This window comes from Zootoca vivipara, chromosome 2 (genome assembly GCF_963506605.1).
Source record: "Zootoca vivipara chromosome 2, rZooViv1.1, whole genome shotgun sequence".
In the NCBI taxonomy this organism is placed as follows: domain Eukaryota; kingdom Metazoa; phylum Chordata; class Lepidosauria; order Squamata; family Lacertidae; genus Zootoca; species Zootoca vivipara.
In genome coordinates this window covers 117339-138324 of record NC_083277.1, presented here as the reverse complement: position 1 = coordinate 138324, position 20986 = coordinate 117339, and the positions used below count along the sequence as shown (strand labels likewise).

Genomic DNA, 20986 nt, shown 5'->3' with positions numbered 1-20986 from the left:
GGTACTATTACTTCCCTAGATCTAGATGCTATACTCCTATTGATGCAGCCCAGAATTGCATTGGCTTTTTTAGCTGCTGCATCACACTGCTGACTCATGTCAATATTGTGGTCTACCAAGACTCCTAGATCCTTTTCACATGTACTGCTCTCAAGCCAGGTGTCTCCCATCCTGTATTTGTGCCTTTCATTTTTTTTTTTGCCCAAGTGTAGTACTTTACATTTCTCCTTGTTAAAATTCATCTTGTTTGCTTTGGCCCAGTTGTCTAATCTGTTAAGGTCATTCTGAAGTGTGATCCTGTCCTCTGGGGTGTTAGCCACCCCTCCCAATTTGGTGTCATCTGCAAACTTGCTCAGGATTCCCTCAAGCCCATCATCCAAGTCATTGATAAAGATGTTGAATAAGACTGGGCCCAAGACAGAACCCTGTGGCACCCCACTAGTCACTACTCTCCAGGATGAGGAGGAGCCATTGATGAGCACCCTTTGGGTTCGGTCAGTAAGCCAGTTACAAATCCACTGAATGGTAGCATTGTCTAGCCCACATTTTACCAGCTTCTTTACAAGAATATCATGGGGCACCTTTTCAAAGGCCTTGCTGAAATCAAGATAGGCTACATCCACAGCATTCCCTTCATCTACCAGGCTTGTAATTCTGTCAAAAAATGAGATCAGATTAATCTGACCTATGCTTGACTAGGCATTCGGCTTTGCGATGTTGAATGTTCTCTTTTCTCTGCTGTTTCCCCCTTTTTTATTTCAGTTTAAAGTAAAAATTAAATAATATTCCTGCAATTTTATTCTGCTATTTTTGAGATATACAAATAACATGAGAAGACTCGGTCTACATGTTTGTATCATAATTATTCCTATCTTCCTTGTTTTTCAAAGCAAATAAAGTGTTATTCTACAAATAAAATATAAAGGAAACACATGGAGGCCCTATCTGTGTTCAATCTGCAAAGCAGGATCAGGTTACTTTAAATAGTCGTGGCTTCTAGTGTTGCACGATGGATCAATGAGTTGTCTGACATTGGTAGGGAATCCAGATCATGGTACTGGTTTTAGACATTTTGAGCTGCCAATACATTGTGGTGGCCGGGGAGCTGTGATGTATTCCTAAGTCAAATTGCCTGAAGAGGACAAAGGCGAAGGCAGGCAGGCAGGTGGAGGAGCCCGGAAAGGTGCCCTCTTTCATAGAATCCTAGAGTTGGAAGAGACCACAAGGGCCATCCAGTTCAACCCCCTGCCAAGCGGGAAACACCATCAAAGCATTCTTGACATATGCCTGTCAAGCCTCTGCTTAAAGACCTCCAAAGAAGGAGATTCCACCACACTCCTTGGTAGGTGGTCTTTCTCCATCTCCATCTTGGTCTTTCTCCATCTCCCTCCGCCTGCCTGCCTCCCCCCACCCCCAAGCTGAGCAAGCCCCAATACCTCTCTGGCTCCATCCCTCCATGTCCCCATCTCCACTCCCCTGGAACTCACCAGATCTCTCGAGGGTCCCTGGGAGGGAACGCTCAGAGGTTGTGGGGAGGGATGCAGGAGACAACCTGACCAGCTCAACCGTCCATCTTCCCCCTTCCATCCTCACTAGCTTTGCAGGATCCGTCTCTTTCATCCTTCCTGAGGAGTCAAGGAGCCAAAAGAAGCTGCAGGGTCCTGGGAGAGAGGAAGAACCAAAGGGAGCCTCTGTGTTATTGTGGGTGAGGAGTTGTTTAAGATTGGGTGGCTGTCTGTAGGCAATTAAAGGTCTTCCTCCCAGAGCTTGAGAAAGAGAACTGTCCTTGTCCAGGAGAGGCTGTAGATCTCTGATGATGCGTTGTACTGTTTTAACTTGGGAGCTGTATGTGATTACTAGTGGTGTTCTGTTATTTTCTTTTTTGGGTCTGTCTACCCTACGCCAAAGGATAAATGGACATAAATCTGACATCAGGAATCACAAGACAGAGAAACCAGTAGGAGAACATTTCAATCTCCCAGGGCATTCTAGATAGGATCTCAAAATAGCTGTCATATTACAAAAGAATTTCAGAAATAGACTGGAAATACAAGTTGCTGAATTGCAACTTATTACCAAACTTAAAACCATGGAGAGACCTGGTCTGAATGGAGACATTGGATTCTTATCTCATTATACATGATAAAGCTATTTTTAGCCATCTCACCCCATTCCCACCACCCTTCTGAGCAGAATAATAGATTCTAGGATTACAGATCCAGCCTCTTCTAAACTATTTTGCTGAGCTCAGAAGTCCCAGGAATGAGGGAGAAGCAAAGGCAGCCTCACAGACCCTGCAGGGATTTTCTGGCTGGAGGGGAAGCCTCCCAATATGTCCACAGTTTCCACAGCATAATCCCTGATTCATCTCATTTCTGGCCAGAGAGCTTTCCCTCTTCCACCCTCCCTCCATGTCCCCATCTCCACTCCCCTGGAACTCACCAGATCTCTCGCAGGTCCCTGGGAGGGAACGCTCAGAGGTTGTGGGGAGGGATGCAGGAGGCAACCTGACCAGGTCAACCGTCCATCTTCCCCCTTCCATCCTCGCTAGCTTTGCAGGATCCGTCTCTTTCGTCCTTCCTGAGGAGGAGCCAAAACAAGCTGCAGGGTCCTGGGAGAGAGGAAGAAGGAAAGGGAGCCTCAGAGGCCCTGCAGGGATTCTCCTACCCTAGATGTTCTCCTGCCCCCAGAGAAGCACAAATGGGGCAGCCCCTTTCCAACAGAAGCCCCATTTCTAAACCTCTCTAGTGGTTCCAATTTCACCTGTTTGCTCCTCACCCCACTTCATAAGTCTGGCATGGTCTGCACAGTAGTGACCTCAAGGTAGAACCCCTTGAACTCAGTGGGGTTTATGGACAGGACTTGGTGCAAAAATCACTCACCATCCTGTCCCCAAGCCTGAAAACTGCCACCCCAGAGCATGGGCAGAAAACAGACGAGTAGCTCTTACATGTAGATGCCCCCATGCTAGGTGCTTTGTACAGAGCAGGCGCCGGCAACGTTTTTGGCCCGTGGTCCGGAGGAGTCCCACGGACGATACATGGGCCGCACAGGCGCAGAAGCAATTTCCAGTGCCGCGCTGCCCACGTCCGGAACACCAGAAATGGCTTCTGCGCATGTCCGCGGCTGTGCAGAAGCAATTTCCGGTGCTGGCTGCCCATTTCCAAAATGTCCGCAGCGCCAGAAATCGCTTCTATGGCTGCGTAGACGCGATTTCCGGTGCTGCCATGGTTTGAAAAGGCAGCACTGGTGGAATAATATTCCCGGACAGAACAGGAGATACCCCTCTATTGATAGTTTTCCATTCAAGGAGAGTTGTGGGTGTGTTAAAATTTCAGATGCTGTAGGTGGCGCTATTGGGGTCCCTCAAAATAGCAGAAGTTTGTCCTGTATGGAGTTTCAAAGCTGAACTTATGATCCAGCAGGGAGCCTTACCAGAGAGGCCATGATCCCACACTTCTCCTCCTTGACTTCGAAAGGAACAGCTAGGTCTTCAAAGCACACTGGACCCTAAGAGAAAGAGGGAGCATCAAGATGATCTTCTACCCATTGCTCTGTTCTTTTCTGAAACAATTTTGTTGTTGTAATGAAGTGAGGGATCGCCTTTCCATCTCTCCCCCTGCCCTCCAGCCCCTTCTCCGAGGGTCACTGGGAGGACCAAGCGTACGCCCCTGTACGTCAATGGATCGAGCGCTCAATAGCCTTAGGTATCGCTGCCACCACTGAACTCCTCGGAAGGAAGTCCAGACAAACTGTAAACCTGGCCGTGCGGGCGAGTGGGTTTAAAGACTGGATTCAGCAATGCAGCCAAGAAGAATAAAAGAAACCAAAGGAATACCTTTTAACTATTTATTCTAAGAAGCATAGTTAAACAAACAGAATACAGTATAACAGCTCTCAAATAAGGTTACAAAGTAAAACAATTAAAGCATACTAACTTACAGGTGCATACTCAGAAAAAGTAACAAGGTATCGAGGCTTCATCTTTTCCAAGTGGCAGGATGCAGCCAGAGCTGGCAAACCTTTTTGCAAAGCATTCCCCCTTAGCTCCCAAAAGACAAGGACAAGTTCCTTTCTAAAGGCAAAAGGACAGGTTCCCAAAGGCACAGCTTCACTCCCAGATTCCTTCAGCACATTTTCTGCAGTGAGCCAAAGTTTGGTTTGAACATACTGATTTTGCTACTTCATGACAGTTGTGTATTTAAACGATGGGTACGAATCTTTGTGTCAATGGGGCAATTCCACAAAATCATATTGTATTTTCTATACGGCACTCATCTTCAAGTTATTCTTTGCAAGCATTCCCATTTTCCAGATGGAAGGACCTCTCCTCTCTTCATCTGGTGGGGCGGACCCTCCCAATGCCCTCAAGCCAACTTCAAGGGGCGCCAGGAGGGGAGGGGAGGGGAAGCCCCATTATGCATTGTGTGTGTGTGGGGTGGGTTTGGTTGGTTGGCCTCCATCTGTCTTAGGAGACAATGGAAGAGTCTTCCTTTGGGAGTGAGATCTAGGGGAGAGACATGTGTTGTTGCATCTGGGGCAGAGAACGTGGTCCGTTTGTGCTGCTGCAGATGCAGAAGATCATTTCTTCTTCCATGTGGAAATGTTTCCATCTGGCTGCAGCCTCTGTTCACAAATGTGACCTTTCCCTCCATCTGAAGGGGGTTCATTTTCAAGCCCACTTTTCCTTGACCCAAAGCCCCCTCCCCAAAAAGGAAGGCAGCATCTGGACCCAAAGGAAGAGCAGAGCTCGCCCCCTCCCTGGCTTGGCAGAGAGGACAAGGGAGGACCCTCCGCTCCCTGACTTGGGGGTCTCCCCCCCCACCAGGCATGATCTGAACAGGGACCCCCATTCCCCCTCCCTGCACCCCTGGGTCCCCCTTCTCCCCATGGCAGCCTCAGGGGGAAGAGAGAGAGGGGAGACTCACCCGATTCCAGGAACCAAGGAAGCTTTTGCAAAGGAGAGAAGAAAGTGCAGGAAAAGATGCGGGAGGGAGGGAGGGAATTCAACCATGGAGGACCTCACCTCCCCCCTTCACTTCCTGTCCTCTCTAGGAATGCAGCTCTGCTCCTTTTAACCCTTGCACAGCCGAGCGCACGGAGCCCGCCCCTCTTTCTCCCTGCCTGCAGTTTTCCTGCTTCTGCGCCTGCGCTCTAAGGGCTGCCCCCCTCCCCTCTCTTTGCCAAGGACTCTGCCCCAAGGTGTGCCCAAATCTTATCCAGACTAACCGCAAGAGAGACGGGGGTGGCCATGGGGGGGGGTGTAGTAAGATTTCCCTAGCCAGGGGAGGGCTCCCCCCCCCCAAACCCTATCTTCACAAAACAAGCCAATTGATAAAACAAAATTTAAAAAATCCTTCCAGTAGCACCTTAGAGACCAACTAAGTTTGTCATAGGTATGAGCTTTCGTGTGCATGCACACTTCTTCAAATAGGTTAGTGTATCTGAAGAAGTGTGCATGCGCACGAAAGCTCATACCTGTGACAAACGTAGTTGGTCTCTAAGGTGCTACTGGAAGGATTTTTTTGTTTTGTTTTGACTCTGTCAGACCAACATGGCTACCTATCTGTAACTAAGCCAATTGATAGAAATGCTGCCCCCACCCTTTGCAAATAGCTGCTGCCAGCCCAAACCGAGGGAAAAAGGGATCAGTCCCTCTGCTTTTCCGGCTGCACAGCCTGAGTTCACTTTCCGTGAGCACAACTAAATTCCAGAACAGTTGGAGCGAGAAGTGTGGAGCACTTTAGACTTGGCTTTACCTCATGGAAGTTCCCAAAAAATCCACAGACTCTTTTTAAGGTTAATTTAAAGAAAACCACATATCATATCAAAATTACATAGTTCCCAATTACAGGTTACAGGTAAACAAAATAAAAACATTGTAAAATATACTGACTAAACTCAATAAAGTACAGACAAACAGAACAGAAATTAATAACACCTTGGCTCCTCTCCCGAAGGTAGGAATCAGGCAAGAGCAGGCATCCCCAAACTTCGGCCCTCCATATGTTTTGGACTACAATTCCCATCACCCCTGACCACTGGTCCTGTTAGCTAGGGATCATGGGAGTTGTAGGCCAAAACATCTAGAGGGCCGCAGTTTGGGGATGCCTGGGCAAGAGTCTTAGGCAGGTTCCTCCAAGAAGTGACTAAAATACTCTGCTTAGAGCAGGGCTAAGAACAATCCCCATAATGGTTAAATGGGCGCAGGATGTGGGCAAACCAATAATGTATGAAAGTTGGGAAAAATTGTGGTTAAGGGATATTAAAATGGTTATTAGTTATGATTTGAAGGAAAATATTTATAAAATGCAATTTAGGTGGTATCTAACCCCGGTGCGCCTGGCAAAGATATACAAGGGAAACAACAATACCTGTTGGAGGTGTGGGGAGGAGATCGGAACATTTAAACATGTCTGGTGGTGGTGTAAGAAAATAAGAAATTTTTGGGATGAGGTATATAAGGAGTTAAAAAAGATAATTAAGACATCATTTAAGAAAGAACCGGAGATATTTCTTTTGAGCATGGTAGGCGAAGAAATTAAGGCCAAAGATAGATGTTTGGTAATGTACAGCACTATAGCCGCCAGAATTCTAATTGCACAAAATTGGAAAAGTGACAAAATCCCAAATATTAAAGATTGGCTGATGAAATTAGTGGGATATAAGAATTTGGCTATTCGAAATGGGATATCAAAAGGATTGGGTAGGGAAAAAGCGGGTAAAAATTGGGAACCTTTTGAATCATATATGAAAAATAAGGCAAAATGAGCGAATCTTGAGGCAGAGATATGAAGGGCAAGGAAATTAAGGGGCAGGAGAAAATTGCATTAAGCATGCATCAGAACAAAGAAATATAATCAACATACAGGAATGACTGGAAGTCACCAGGGTGGAGGGTATGGGGAGGGTATTTAAGTCTCTCTTAACAGATTTAATGGTTAAGATGAATTGGACCAGAGTCCATAAATTAGGGGGTTGAGTATGAATGACTGTCTGAAGAGATATTTGATTTGTTTATTCATTATTTGTTTATTCATTATTTGCTTCTATTTTAAATCTTCTGTTTGATGATTAAGATTCTCACGTTAAAATTTTTGTTATAATTATGATTTGGATACTTCACAAATATTATTTGGATTCTGCTATGTCTTATTCTTACTTTGTTTAAGTGATTGTTTTCGAATATAAGGTTTTTCTTTATTTTCTTTTTTTGTATTATATTAGTTTTGTTTTTCTTTACTTTGACGTTATACGTGTATGTGTATGTTTGTGAGTGTGTGTATTTTAAATAATTCCAAATAAAGTTTATTTTTTAAAAAAAAGAACAATCCCCATTACAAAGAACGGGACTTTTATCCCTCTCAGACCCACTGATTCCTTCAGTAGCACCTTAAAGACCAACTAAGTTTTTAGTTGAGGGGGGGAGGATGGGGGGGCCTTCCCAGCCAGGAGATCCCTCCCCTCCCCAAAACAACCCCTCCTCTGCCAGGAAAAGGATCTAGGAGTCTTGGTAGACCACAAACTTGACATGAGTCAGCAGTGTGATGCAGCAGCTAAAAAAGCCAATGCAATTCTGGGCTGCATCAATAGGAGTATAGCATCTATATCTAGGGAAGTAATAGTACCACTGTATTCTGCTCTGGTCAGACCTCACCTGGAGTACTGTGTCCAGTTCTGGGCACCACAGTTCAAGAAGGATACTGACAAGCTGGAACGTGTCCAGAGGAGGGCAACCAAAATGGTCAAAGGCCTGGAAACGATGCCTTATGAGCTTAGGGCTTAGGGAGCTGGGTATGTTTAGCCTGGAGAAGAGAAGGTTAAGGGGTGATATGATAGCCATGTTCAAATATATGAAAGGATGTCATATGGAGGAGGGAGAAAGATTGTTTTCTGCTGCTCCAGAGAAGCGGACACGGAGCAATGGATTCAAACCACAAGAAAAAAGATTCCACCTAAACATTGGGAAGAACTTCCTGACAGTAAGAGCTGTTCGGCAGTGGAATTTGCTGCCAAGGAGTGTGGTGGAGTCTCCTTCTTTGGAGGTCTTTAAGCAGAGGCTTGACAGGCATATGTCAGGAATGCTTTGATGGTGTTTCCTGCTTGGCAGGGGGTTGGACTGGAGGGCCCTTGTGGTCTCTTCCAACTCTAGGATTCTATGAAAAGAGGCAGATGAGGAAGTGTCCCATGCAAGGATTGAAACACACCAGCGATCCGGGGGGGGGGGGCTCAAGGGGGCAGATGTGATAGTGTAATAGGAATTGCTGTGCTCCCCAAAAAGGGGTCCCAGCCTCGTAGGAAGGACCAGGGGGTTTTTAGGCTCCTCTCCGGTCGGGAAAAATGACAAGAGACCACGCCAGGATTCAAGAAAAGCATAGAATAATAGAATCATGGAATCATAGAATCAAATCATAGAATCATAGAATCAAAGCAAGGTCTGGTCCTTTATTTAAAAGATACAGAAGACTGCTGCAGCAGAAAGACCCAGAACGAAAGCCCGCCTGCCCCTATATAGACAATTTAAAATCCCCCTCGTCCAATCAGAGCCACCCCAGGATACGTCATAATACATCACATCATACATCGTATCTGAAGAAGTGTGCATGCACACGAAAGCTCATACCAAAATAAAAGTCTAAGAAAGAAATCGGAGTCCGTTGTTTTCCCCCAGGTCTGTTAATTTTCACTTGACAGGGGAATCTGGCCAGTCCTTTTGTAATTGAGACTTAGTTCCTGAGCCAGGACCTATTCACACCTTAAATGTGCCTTTAAGGCAGGATTTGTGAGCACAGAGAGAGACAATGAGGAGGGTTTTTTTTTGGAAGAGAAACATTTGGTCAGTTTGGGAGAGCCAAAGTGGCTCCAGGACTGTCCTCTGCCACTGCTTTAGACGTGTGTGTGTGTGTGTGTGTGTGTGTGTAACAAAAGCCCCCCCCCCCATATGCAGGAAAGGGGAAGCCCAGGATAGGGGAGGGAGAGCACCTGTTGCTCAGGGGGGCGGCCCCTCCCTCTGGAACTCTCCCCAGTTCAAAGCAAGAGGGACCCCTGTCATCCTTTCCCTGTTTCTCCAGGCAGAAAACCAGTTTCTACGGGGCTCCCAGAACCACCTGACCCCATTTCCCACCCCAGAGCAGGGATGGACCAATCAGAAGCCTCTCCATTGCACAGCTGGCCAATCCCCGTTCAGATTCCCCTTGGCCTCGTCCTCTCCTTCGCCCGGTTTCCTGAGGGAGTTTTCCCCCTGAGTTTCCCTCTTGGCTGCTCCCCCTCCCAGTATCTCCTTCATCCTCTTCCTTCCCCCCCCATTATTTGGGGGGTAGCTAGATTCCCCCCCCCCCTATGGCCAGGCAGGCCCAGGAGGAGCCCACGGAGGCAGCAGGGCCAGACGGCAGTGTTTCCCGCCTTTTTTCGAAAAAGGCGGGAACGCCATGTTGTTTCTTCCGGAGGCCTCAGCCGCTCCCAGAGACGCCATGGCTCCCCTGTGGGCCCCGTGGGCCCCACATTCTTGGGGTCTCTCTCTCCTCCCGGCTGAAGGAGGGCGGCACCTTTGGGTCCTCAGCAGCCTTCCTGCCATGATGGCCCAACGGAGGAGGCCTCTCTCTCCATTGGGAGATGGCAGGCAAGCAGCCTTGGGGGATCCGCCAGGTTCTGGGCCAGGACAGGCGAAGGGGGCCAGGAGGGAAAGGCCCTCTCTGTCTCGGAGGCCCAAGAAGGAGAATAATAATAATAATAACAATAATGGCTTCATCTCCTCAGAGGTGGAGGGTTCCCTCAGGGGAGTTTGACCCCCGGACCAGCTTCCTTGGTTACCCTAAGAGTCAGCATATTCGGCATATCCCCCCCCCCGAACCACCTGTAAACTGAACGTAATTGTCACAGTGGCCTGGGTGGGCTACTTCAGAGTAATGACTCCACACAGCTCTGCATTTTATCCTTTTATTGGTGCTGTGTATTTACAGTGCTCAAAGCAGTGCTATTTACAGATAGTGGTACATGTTGTCAGTCTTCCGCAGAACCTCCGAATGGCGATTCGCGCGTTTTCCCCCAGCAAAGTAATCTTGGCATACTGAATCTCTGCCCCCTGCGCTTTTTACGCAATTCCGGAGTAGCGGGGATCGGCCTCTTTCCCACCGTCTCCCTGCTTCCCTGTTCCTTTCCCCGGAGGTGCCTGTGCTCCGCTAAGGTACTCAAGCTCCTGTTTCCACTTCCTGAATCACCACTCGAAGTCTCCCCCTCCCCACTGGGGGAGGAGCTGGTATTCAGGATGGGAGGGGGCTGTCGGTACCTCTTATCCCTCACAGTAATGGTAAGAAAAGTTTCTGTTTAAAAATATATTGCTGATTCATTTTTTGAATGTTTTAATAAATCCACTCCTAAAGGCTTTACATTGGTTCCCAGTATGTTTCTGAGCACAATTCAAAGTGTTGGTCCTCATCTTTAAAGCCCTAAATGGTCCTGTATAGCTTAAGGAGCGTCTCCTCCCATTGTTCTGCCCGGACACTGAGGTCCAGCGCCGAGGGCCTTCTGGCAGTTCCCTCCCTGCGAAAAGCAAAGTTACAGGGAAGCAGACAGAGGGCCTTCTCGGTAGTGGCACCCACCCTGTGGAACGCCCTCCCATCAGGTGTCAAGAAAAGAAAGAGCTAGACAGGAAGCCCTGAATCTGAAAGTTTTTAATGTTTGATGTTTTAGTATGGTTTTATATGTGCTGGAAGCCGCCCTGAGTGGCAGGGGAAGCCCAGTCAGATGAGTGGCGCATTATTATTATTATTATTATTATTCACACGGGCTGCTGATGGCTTCACCCTGGTGCCTTGCCAGCACGGGAGAGGCAGGGGTCTTCCTAAAAATACTTAGCTGATCAAGCCTGGATGCAGCTCCTGTTCCCGAGAGTGGCACGTGCCAGAGCAGTAGGTGGGCTTGCTCACTTGAGAGGGGGCAGGGGTGTTTATCTGCTGCTCCATCACAAAGTTGGAAACCAGATCTCCCCCATCTTAGTGGCTCCTCCAAAGGATCCTGGGGACCGGAATCGGTTCAGGACGCTGAGTGGCGAGGAGACATGTCCAGTCCTGCTGCCCTGCGGTCCCAGGGCTGCCATTCCTAGAGGGGTCAGCAATCCGCACCTCTTGCCAGGGAACTCTGGGAATTGTCGTTGGGCAGAAGGGGGGAGAGGGTCTCCCATCCAGTCTCCACACTTAGGGGGCGGCCTCTCCCCACTCCCCAGGGCTTCCCCTGCCTTGGATTCCTTGGGTGCTTATCTCAGTGTTATTCCATGCAGCTTCGTTGTCAGGGGACTTACTCCCTCCCCCACTCTTCTCAGGCTTTAGGAGCATCGGGAAATGACTTCCCATCTGTAGCACATAAATCAGGGCTACTTTCTTGCCCAAGACCTGCCGCATCGGCACGTCGCATCTCCCTAACTCAGGGGATGGAACATTTTCTTCCCAGTTCCCTCCATGTAAACTTAGGGAATGGGATCCATTCCGCAGCTTAGTTCAAGCTGGAACTCTTACTGTCCTTATCAGACAGCTATAAATCCTGGCAAAAACTTCAAAAGTCTCATTGCCTTCTGTGTGCAAGCTGCTAGTGTTGGCACAAAACAGCCCAGCCTGCCTTTTACTTTCACTTTTAGGCAGCTCAGCATACTCACAGTCTCCGTGCACTTGCTTTTTCTCTTCCGTCTCTGAAGAGGCTTCCTTCACGCTGCTGGTTCCAGGAGACCCCAACCGGGACAAAAACCAGCCCTGCTGGCACTGGGTCTGTGGTCCCGATCCCTGGGCACATAACCATTGTTACAGGAGCGCCCTAAACATGAGTAGGACCTTGGTAAAGACACATGCCCGACTGGCATGTTCTCTCCCTCCTGGTTGATCGATTGGGAGCTTCAAAAGCTTTCTCCAACACGAACATCACAGCGACTCATGTCTTGGAGACATCAGCACACTTAGGAATCCGCAAAGTCTTCGCAGTTTGCTTAACAGACCTCAGCAACTCAGCATTTTGGCTAATCTACTTTTATTTACATATAATACACTCAGAGCACTGCAACATGGCTCCCTCTCTCTCTAGCATCAGACAGCAAAGAGAAAGAACAAAGGACTATAGTCCCACTTCACGGAACACAGTATCACAAACATCCTGTCTCCATCACTTCCCACACTGTGGAATGAAAAACAAACACTGTCATATGATAGACAACAATCCCATGACTGCAGACACTGGGAATGAATCTTCAACAGACGGGTCCCAAAAAAGGGACCGAGGGGAATGTGTGGGTCCTAAGCTGGCAGTCGTTGGAAAGGGGTCTCTGGGAGAGGCAGAAGCTTGTGTTGAGCAGGCGAGGGAAGAACATGAGGAGAGAGAAAGAGCTCGATTGAAAGATGACGTTGGGCTGAGCTGGCGTGGGAATGATCGGCAGAGAAAAATGTACAGCCAGCAAAAGGGGATTAAATTCAATTCCTGAAACTGTTAACAAGCCTGGCTTTCTATGGGTTGATGAATGATATGATATATATGATACAAATGTCATAAAGGGTATTTTTAGTTCATCTTCCCCCCTTTCTCTTTTCTATACAATTGTATTTTTAAGGGTTGTTTAATATTTTTTGCTGTAGTAGTGTTGTTGTTATTATTATTATTTGGTTTTCCCTCTGTATGAATTATTTGATGGGAAGTGAGACTCTTCTTCCGACTGAAGCTCTTCCCACACTTTTGGCATTGAAAAGGTTTCTCCCCTGTATGAATTCTTTGATGGGAAGTGAGTTGGGAGCTAGTAGTGAAGCTCTTTCCACATTCCACACACTGATAGGGTTTCTCCCCTGTATGAATTCTGTGATGGGAAGTGAGATGGGAGCTATTAGTGAAACTCTTTCCACATTCCAAGCACTGATAGGGTTTCTTCCCTGAATGAATTCTTTGATGCAAAGTGAGACTCGTCCAGTGACTGAAGTTCTTTCCACATTCCAAGCACTGATAGGGTTTCTCCCCTGTATGAATTCTCTGATGGGAAGTGAGACTCTGCCTAAGACTGAAGCTCTTCCCACATTCCAAGCACTGATAGGGTTTCTCCCCTGTATGAATTCTTTGATGGGAAGTCAGATGCTGGCTGTGACTAAAGCTCTTTCCACACTTGAAGCACTGATATGGTTTCTCCCCTGTATGAATTCTTTGATGGATTGTGAGATTAAACCCATCCCGGAAGCTCTTTCCACATTCCAAACACTGATATGGTTTCTCCCCTGTATGAGTTCTTTGATGGGACATGAGATTGCCCCTCTGACGGAAGCTCTTTCCACATTCTAAGCAATGATATGGTTTCTCCCCTGTATGCATTCTTTGATGGGAAGTGAGACAGGACCCCTCACTGAAGCTCTTTCCACATTCGAAGCACTGATAGGGTTTCTCCCTTGTATGATTTCTTTTATGGCGAGTGAGATGGGAGCTACGAGTGAAGCTTTTCCCACATTCCACGCACTGATAGGGTTTATCCCCTGTATGAATTCTCTTATGGGAAGTGAGATTGGAGTTATGAGTGAAGCTCTTCCCACATTCCAAGCACTGATAGGGTTTTTCCCCTGTATGAATTTTCTGATGCAAAGTGAGACTCAGCTTGTGACTAAACCTCTTCCCACATTCCAAGCAGTGATAGGGTCTCTCCCCTGTATGAATCATGTGATGGGAAGTCAGTTGATCCTTCCGATTGAAGCTCTTTCCACATTCCAAGCACTGATAGGGTTTCTCTCCTGTATGGACTCTTTGATGGGAAGTGAGTTTCTGCCTAACACTGAAGCTCTTCCCACATTCCAAGCACTGATAGGGTTTCTCCCCTGTATGAATTCTTTGATGGGAAGTGAGATCACCTCTCTGACGAAAGCTCTTTCCACATTCCAAGCACTGATAGGGTTTCTCCCCTGTATGAATTCTTTGATGCAAATCGAGACTATACTTCCGATTGAAGCACTTCCCACATTCTCTGCACTGGTACAATTTCTCCCTACTCTGTGTTCTTGTGTGTGAAGTGAGACTATTCCTCTGAATGAAGTTCGTTCTTTGATGGGAGGTGGACTGGGAGCTCTCACGGATGTTCTCTCCACACTCTGAATATTTATAGGACTTCTCCACTATGGGGATTCTGTTGTGGTCCCCCTTGTTCTTCCCTTCCAATTCATCACCATCTGCAATGAAGAGAGAAGCTAATTAGAGCCTCAGGAAGAAATGGAGTTCCAGATTATAGAACAATGTGAATGAATGCTTTTGATAGAGGAAGAACTGAAGAAAGTTAGATGTGAGGCCTTCCTATAGTTTTCACTGCCTTTGTTGGCTGGTATTAACTGACATATTGCTTGGCATTTATCTGGGATAATTTTGTTTGGCTCAGTAATGGAATCCACTCCTTCTCCATGGTCAAGTCATCTCTTTGGTTAACCAAATGCAGACAGAAGGAAAAACAAAAAGAACAAACCTGACAGAAGTTCCCTAAAAACTCTGAAGCCAACATTTAGGAAGGCCTGGGCAGTTCAGACAAGCCTGGTCATTGTTTAAAAAGGCATGACTAGATTAAGAACAGTCACAGAGGAACATTCACAGAGGATATTCCTCCATTCAGGGTTCATGGTGGGGATGGGAGAATCCCAAATGCTGTTGGTCTCCATCGAAATAGTGGAGGTTCATCACATAGAGGTTACTTGCTTAATTCCAAAACTGATGTTATGATGGAACAGAGAGTTTTACTGCGAGTCTCCATGATCCCATGATTCTCCTTGACTTCTTTATGCAGAACTCTCTGGTCAGGATACAAACAGCAACATCTTCATCTGAAGAATCCCCATCAGAAGTTATCTCAATTGGCTTGGTCTAAATTTAAATTTCGTAAATCACTTTCTTCACTTTGAACCCCTCCTTCCATGTTCATGAGGAGACCAACTCTGTATTGTTTCATTGGTGACAGAAGAGGAAAAATGACTATTACTCACACTTAATGTAATAATAATAGTAATAATTTATACCCCCCCCCTCTGGCTGGGTTTCCCCAGCCACTCTGGGCGGCTTCCAACCGAATATTAAAAACAGTACAGCATCAAACGTTTAAAATCTAATCTAAGCACAATGGCCACAAGAGATCCTGACTAGGCATTCGGCTATGCGATGTTGAATGTTCTCTGTTCTCTCCTGTTTCCCCTTTTTTGTTTCAGTTTAAAGTAATTCATGAACCCAGAACTCATACAATGACCACTAATGATGAGCCATATGTTATAGATATTCCAGCAAATTTGTTCTGCTATTTTATATACAAATGACATGAGAAGACTTGGTCTACATGTTTGCATTATTTATTATTCCTATGTTCCTGGCAGGGGGTTGGACTGGATGGCCCTTGTGGTCTCTTCCAACTCTATGATTCCTTGTTTTTAAAAGCAAATAGAAAGTTATCCGAAAAAGAAAAAGGGAAAAAAGGCATTGCGTAGAGGCCCCATCTGCATTCAATCTGCAAAGCCGGATCAGGTTACTTTAAAGAGTCGTGGCTTCTAGTGTTGCACGATGGATCCGTAAGTTGTCTGGCATTGGTAGGGCATTCAGATCACAGCACTGGTTTTAGACCTTTTGAGCTGCCAATACATTGCGTTGGCTGGGGAGCTGTGATGTATCCTGGTTCAAATTATCTACAGATGACAAAGGTGAAGGCAGGCAGGCAGGTGGAGGAGCCCGAAAAGGTGCTCCCGTTCTCCTTCTCCATCCGCCTGCTTGCCTGCCTTCACCTTTGTCATCTGTAGATAATTTGAACCAGGATACATCACAGCTCCCCAGCCCTAATCCTAACCCCCAAGCGGAGGAAGTCCCAATACCTCTCCAGCTCCATCCCTCCATGTCCCCATCTCCACTCCCCTGGAACTCACCAGATCTCTCGGAGGTCCCTGGGAGGGAACGCTCAGAGGTTGTGGGGAAGGATTCGGGGGACAACCTGACCAGGTCAACCGTCCATCTTCCCCCTTCCATCCTTGCGTAGCTTTGCAGGATCCGTCTCTTTCGTCCTTCCTGAGGAGGTGCCAAAACAAGCTGCAGGGTCCTGGGAGAGAGGAAGAAGGGAAGGGAGCCTCAGAGGCCCTGCAGGAATTCTCCTGCCCCCAGAGAAGCACAAATGGGTCAGCCCCTTTCCAACAGAAGCCCCATTTCTAAACCTCTCTTGAGGGCATCCTGAGCAAGTTTGCAGACGACACCAAATTGGGAGGGGTGGCTAATACCTCAGAGGACAGGATCACACTTCAAAATGACCTTAACAGATTAGACAACTGGGCCAAAGCAAACAAGATGAATTTTAACAAGAAGAAATGTAAAGTACTACACTTGGGCAAAAAAAATGAAAGGCACAAATACAGGATGGGAGACACCTGGCTTGAGAGCAATACATGTGAAAAGGATCTAGGAGTCTTGGTAGACCACAGACTTGACATGAGTCAGCAGTGTGATGCAGCAGCTAAAAAAGCCAATGCAATTCTGGGCTGCATCAATAGGAGTATAGCATCTAGATCTAGGGAAGTAATAGTACCACTGTATTCTGCTCTGGTCAGACCTCACCTGGAGTACTGTGTCCAGTTCTGGGCACCACAGTTCAAGAAGGATACTGACAAGCTGGAACGTGTCCAGAAGAGGGCAACCAAAATGGTCAAAGGCCTGGAAACGATGCCTTATGAGGAATGGCTTAGGGAGCTGGGTATGTTTAACCTGGAGAAGAGAAGGTTAAGGGGTGACATGATAGCCATGTTCAAATATATGAAAGGATGTCATATGGAGGAGGGAGAAAGATTGTTTTCTGCTGCTCCAGAGAAGCGGACACGGAGCAATGGATTCAAACTTCAAGAAAGAAGATTCCACCTAAACATTAGGAAGAACTTCCTGACAGTAAGAGCTGTTCGGCAGTGGAATTTGCTACCAAGGAGTGTGGTGGAGTCTCCTTCTTTGGAGGTCTTTAAGCAGAGGCTTGACAGGCATATGTCAGGAATGCTTTGATGGCGTTTCCTGCTTGGCAGGGGGTTGGACTGGATGGCCCTTGTGGTCTCTTCCAACTCTAGGATTCTATGATTCTAGTGGTTCCAATTTCCTCTGTTTGCTCCTCACCCCGCTTCATAAGTCTGGCATGGTCTGCACAGTAGTGACCTCAAGGTAGAACCCCTTGAACTCAGTGGGGTTTATGGACAGAACTTGGTGCAAAAACCAGTCACCATCCTGTCCCTAGGCAAAAGTTCATAAAAGTTTTTATAATCATAAAAAAACTTGATTCTTAAAGTTTCGGAAAAATGTAAAGATTTAATTAGAACAGAAAACACCATGGTGGCTTTCCCCATTAGAAGCAAGATCTTAGAAAAAAGTAAATATGAAGACAAATTGGCAGACATATTACAGGTAGGTAGCCGTGTTGGTCTGAGTCGAAGCAAAAGAAAAAAATTCCTTCAGTAGCACCTTAAAGACCAACTACCGGTAAGTTTTTATTTTGGTATGAGCTTTCATGTCAAAGTCAAAGGGGGGGGGACCTCTGATATGAGATTACTTTTTATTTTTCTATGTGAAATGGGTGAAGCCCCCCTGAAAAGGCTTGGCTGGAAGTTCCTTCTTTTACTGATCGCAGGGACTTGTACACCATGAGCTGGGCTGTTGAGTAGTCTCTCAACCCGGAATTTCCCATAACACCCCTGTGCTCCTCCTCCCATGTGGAAATGTTCCCATCTGTCTTCACCCTCTGTTAGCAAATGTGACTTATCCCTCCATCTGAAGGGGGTTCATTTGCATGCCCACTTTTCCTTGACCCAAAGGCCCCTCCCCAAAAAGGAAGGCAGCATCTGGACCCAAAGGAAGAGCAGAGATGCAGACCTCTCACGAACTGGCCCCCTTCCTGGCTTGGCAGAGAGGACAAGGGAGGACCCTCCGCTCCCTGACTTGGGGGTCTCCCCACCACCACCAGGCATGATCTGAACAGGGACCCCCATGCACCCTCCCTGCACCCCTGGGACCCCTTTCTCCCCATGGCACCCTCAGGGGGAAGAGAGAGAGGGGAGACTCACCGGATTCCAGGAGGGGCACCAAGGAAGCTTTTGCAAAGGAGAGAGAATCAAGCAGCCTCCTCTCTGCTTGCAGGAAGGGATGTGGGAGGGAGGGAGGGGATTTAGCCGTGGAGGACCTTGCCCCCTCCCCCCTTCCTTTCCTATCCTTTCTAGGAATGCAGCTGTGCTCCTTTTAACCCTTTGCAAAGCCAAGAGTACTGAGCCGGCCCCTCCTCCCTTCCTGCTTCTGCCCCCCTTCTCTCCCCCCTCCTCCATCTCTGCCCAGAGGGGAGCCCACATCTGATCCAGACTGACCACAAGGGAGACCGGGGGGGGGGGGCGTTTCCCATGACTATTCTGCCATATACGGTTGGATGGATCCGTACTTTGAAACAGCTACATATTGTTCAACTTTTTATTCTATGAATCTTGATGAGACATTCAACACATATGGGGAGCATCCTTGAAAGCTCACTCTGGAGTGGAATTTGCTGCCAAGGAGTGTGGTGGAGTCTCCTTCTTTGGAGGTCTTTAAGCAGAGGCTTGACAGGCATATGTCGGGAATGCTTTGATGGTGTTTCCTGCTTGGCAGGGGGTTGGACTGGGTGGCCCTTGTGGTCTCTTCCAACTCTAGGATTCTATGATTCTAGTGGTTCCAATTTCCTCTGTTTGCTCCTCACCCCGCTTCATAACTCTGGCATGGTCTGCACAGTAGTGACCTCAAGGTAGAACCCCTTTAACTTAGTGGGGTTTATGGACAGAACTTGGTGCAAAAACCAGTCACCATCCTGTCCCTAGGCAAAAGTTCATAAAAGTTTTTATAATCATAAAAGAAAACTTGATTCTTAAAGTTTCGGAGAAATGTAAAGATTTAATTAGAACAGAAAACACCATGGTGGCTTTCCCCATTAGAAGCAAGATCTTAGAAAAAAGTAAATATGAAGACAAATTGGCAGACATATAGAGAGAGCTGTTAACAGACAACCAATTAGACTTCCACTTGAGCCGCCACAAAGATGGCTGGAAATTCCACCGCTCCGGGTCCCATGGGGTATTAGAGGCTGAGATGGGAGTAAGCAGCCTCATCCGCAGTTGCCCATTAACTCGGCTCCAAATTCGGAAGAAGAAGGGGCTGGCGGGCATTGGGTGTGAGCCCCCGAGAGAGTCCAGCCCCCCTTGAGGCTGCCTTTGCGAGCGCCTCAGGTTCCAAAGCTTAAGATGAAAAACTGGATTTAAGTTTTGGACATGCTTCAAGATCGGAGGTAGAGTTTATCTGCTAAATACCCAGCCACTGAGATGGACTGTTCATTTATAGCAAGCGAGAGTGGAAATATAAACGGTGTGGAAATTAATTAGGTGCAGGATAGCACCAGCGCTGAAAACCTTATCTTTTGGATGATTTCCCTGAATATCTATCGGAACTGTGCTCTGACTTTTGGAAATCTGCCACTTGCAATTAGACTCGAACTGTAGAATAATGGACAGTCAAAGGGGGGGGGACCTCTGATATGAGATTACTTTTTATTTTTCTATGTGAAAAGGGTGAAGCCCCCCCTGAGAAGGCTTGGCTGGAAGTTCCTTCTTTTACTGGATCGCAGGGACTTGTACCCCATGAGCTGGGCTGTTGAGTAGTCTCTCAACCCGGGATTTCCCATAACACCCCTGTGCTCCTCCTCCCATGTGGAAATGTTCCCATCTGTCTTCACCCTCTGTTAGCAAATGGTGACTTATCCCTCCATCTGAAGGGGGTTCATTTGCATGCCCACTTTTCCTTGACCCAAAGCCCCCTCCCCCAAAAGGAAGGCAGCATCTGGACCCAAAGGAAGAGCAGAGCTCGCCCCCTCCCTGGCTTGGCAGAGAGGACAAGGGAGGACCCTCCGCTCCCTGACTTGGGGGGTCTCCCCCCACCAGGCATGATCTGAACAGAGACCCCCATTCACCCTCCCTGCACCCCCTTCTCCCCATGGCAGCCTCAGAGGGAAGAGAGAGAGAGGGGAGACTCACCCGATTCCAGGAACTGGCACCAAGGAAGCTTTTGCAAAGGAGAGAAGAAAGCAGGAAGGAATGCGGGAGGGAGGGAGGGAATTTAGCCATGGAGAACCTTGCCCCTCCCCCTTCACTTCCTGTCCTCTCTAGGAATCCACCTCTGCTCCTTTTAACCCTTACAAAGCCAGAGCACCGAGCCCGCCCCTCTTTCCTGCTTCTGCGCCTGCGCTCAAGGGGCAGCCCCTTTTCCCTCCCCGCTTCTCCCTCTTTGCCAAGGACTCTCCCCCAAGGAGCCCACATCTAACCAGACTAACCGCGAGGGAGAGGGGGAGCATGGGGGGGGGTTACCTTGGCTCTCCCCCTCCCCCAACCTAGAGGCTCCTGGATCCCAGGGAAAGGCTGGGATGGAAAAGAGGGGAAAGTCTGCCTAGTGGCAGGAGGTTCCTTGGGCTCAGAAATGGCTCCGTCAAGACACCCTCTAAAAAAACACCACCCAGCTCAGCGAGTGGGGGGGGGGTAAGGATGGAGGGGGGGGCGTCCCAGCCAGGAGATCCCTCCCCTCCAGTGGATTTTTCTGCTTCTGCAGCCGCTTTTCATCCCAGGAAAAGAGACAGATGAGAAAGTGTCCCGGGCAAGGAATGAAACACGCCTGAGATTGGGAGGGGGCTGAAGGGGGGGCAGATGTGGAGGGGGCCCCTGTAAGAACCCCACAGGCAGGAAAGGGAGGGGGCGCATGTTGCTCAGGGGGGCGGCCCCTCCCTCTGGGACTCTCCCCAGTTCAAAGCAAGAGGGACCCCTGTCATCCTTTCCCTGTTTCTCCAGGCAGAAAACCAGTTTCTACGGGGCTCCCAGAACCACCTGACCCCATTTCCCACCCCGAGCAGGGATGGACCAATCAGAAGCCTCTCCATCGGACAGCTGGCCAATCCCCTTTCAGATTCCTCCTCTCCTTCGCCCGGTTTCCTGAGGGA

At 47.9% G+C, this 20986-nt stretch overlaps 1 protein-coding gene across 5 annotated transcripts in view; it reads right to left on the bottom strand.

Moving 5' to 3' along the window:
- The window catches only part of LOC118078033 (zinc finger protein 260-like), a 28726-nt gene extending 7748 nt beyond the window's left edge, over positions 1–20978 (bottom strand). Inside the window, exons 1-4 of one of the 5 annotated variants that reach the window (XM_060271085.1) lie at positions 20034–20978; positions 3436–3510; positions 2443–2611; positions 1488–1661 (exon numbers count right to left, since the gene is read on the bottom strand). In XM_060271085.1, the coding sequence (XP_060127068.1) occupies positions 1488–1661; positions 2443–2611; positions 3436–3510; positions 20034–20315 (700 nt within the window). In that variant the 5' untranslated portion in view covers positions 20316–20978. Of the gene's footprint in view, positions 1–1487; positions 1662–2442; positions 2612–3435; positions 3511–4928; positions 5185–9282; positions 14172–15890; positions 16061–20033 lie in introns of those variants that run through there. The other 4 variants (XM_035101748.2, XM_060271086.1, XM_035101749.2 and 1 more) reach the window with 4 other exon arrangements.
- Positions 20979–20986: the final 8 nt, after the last annotated feature.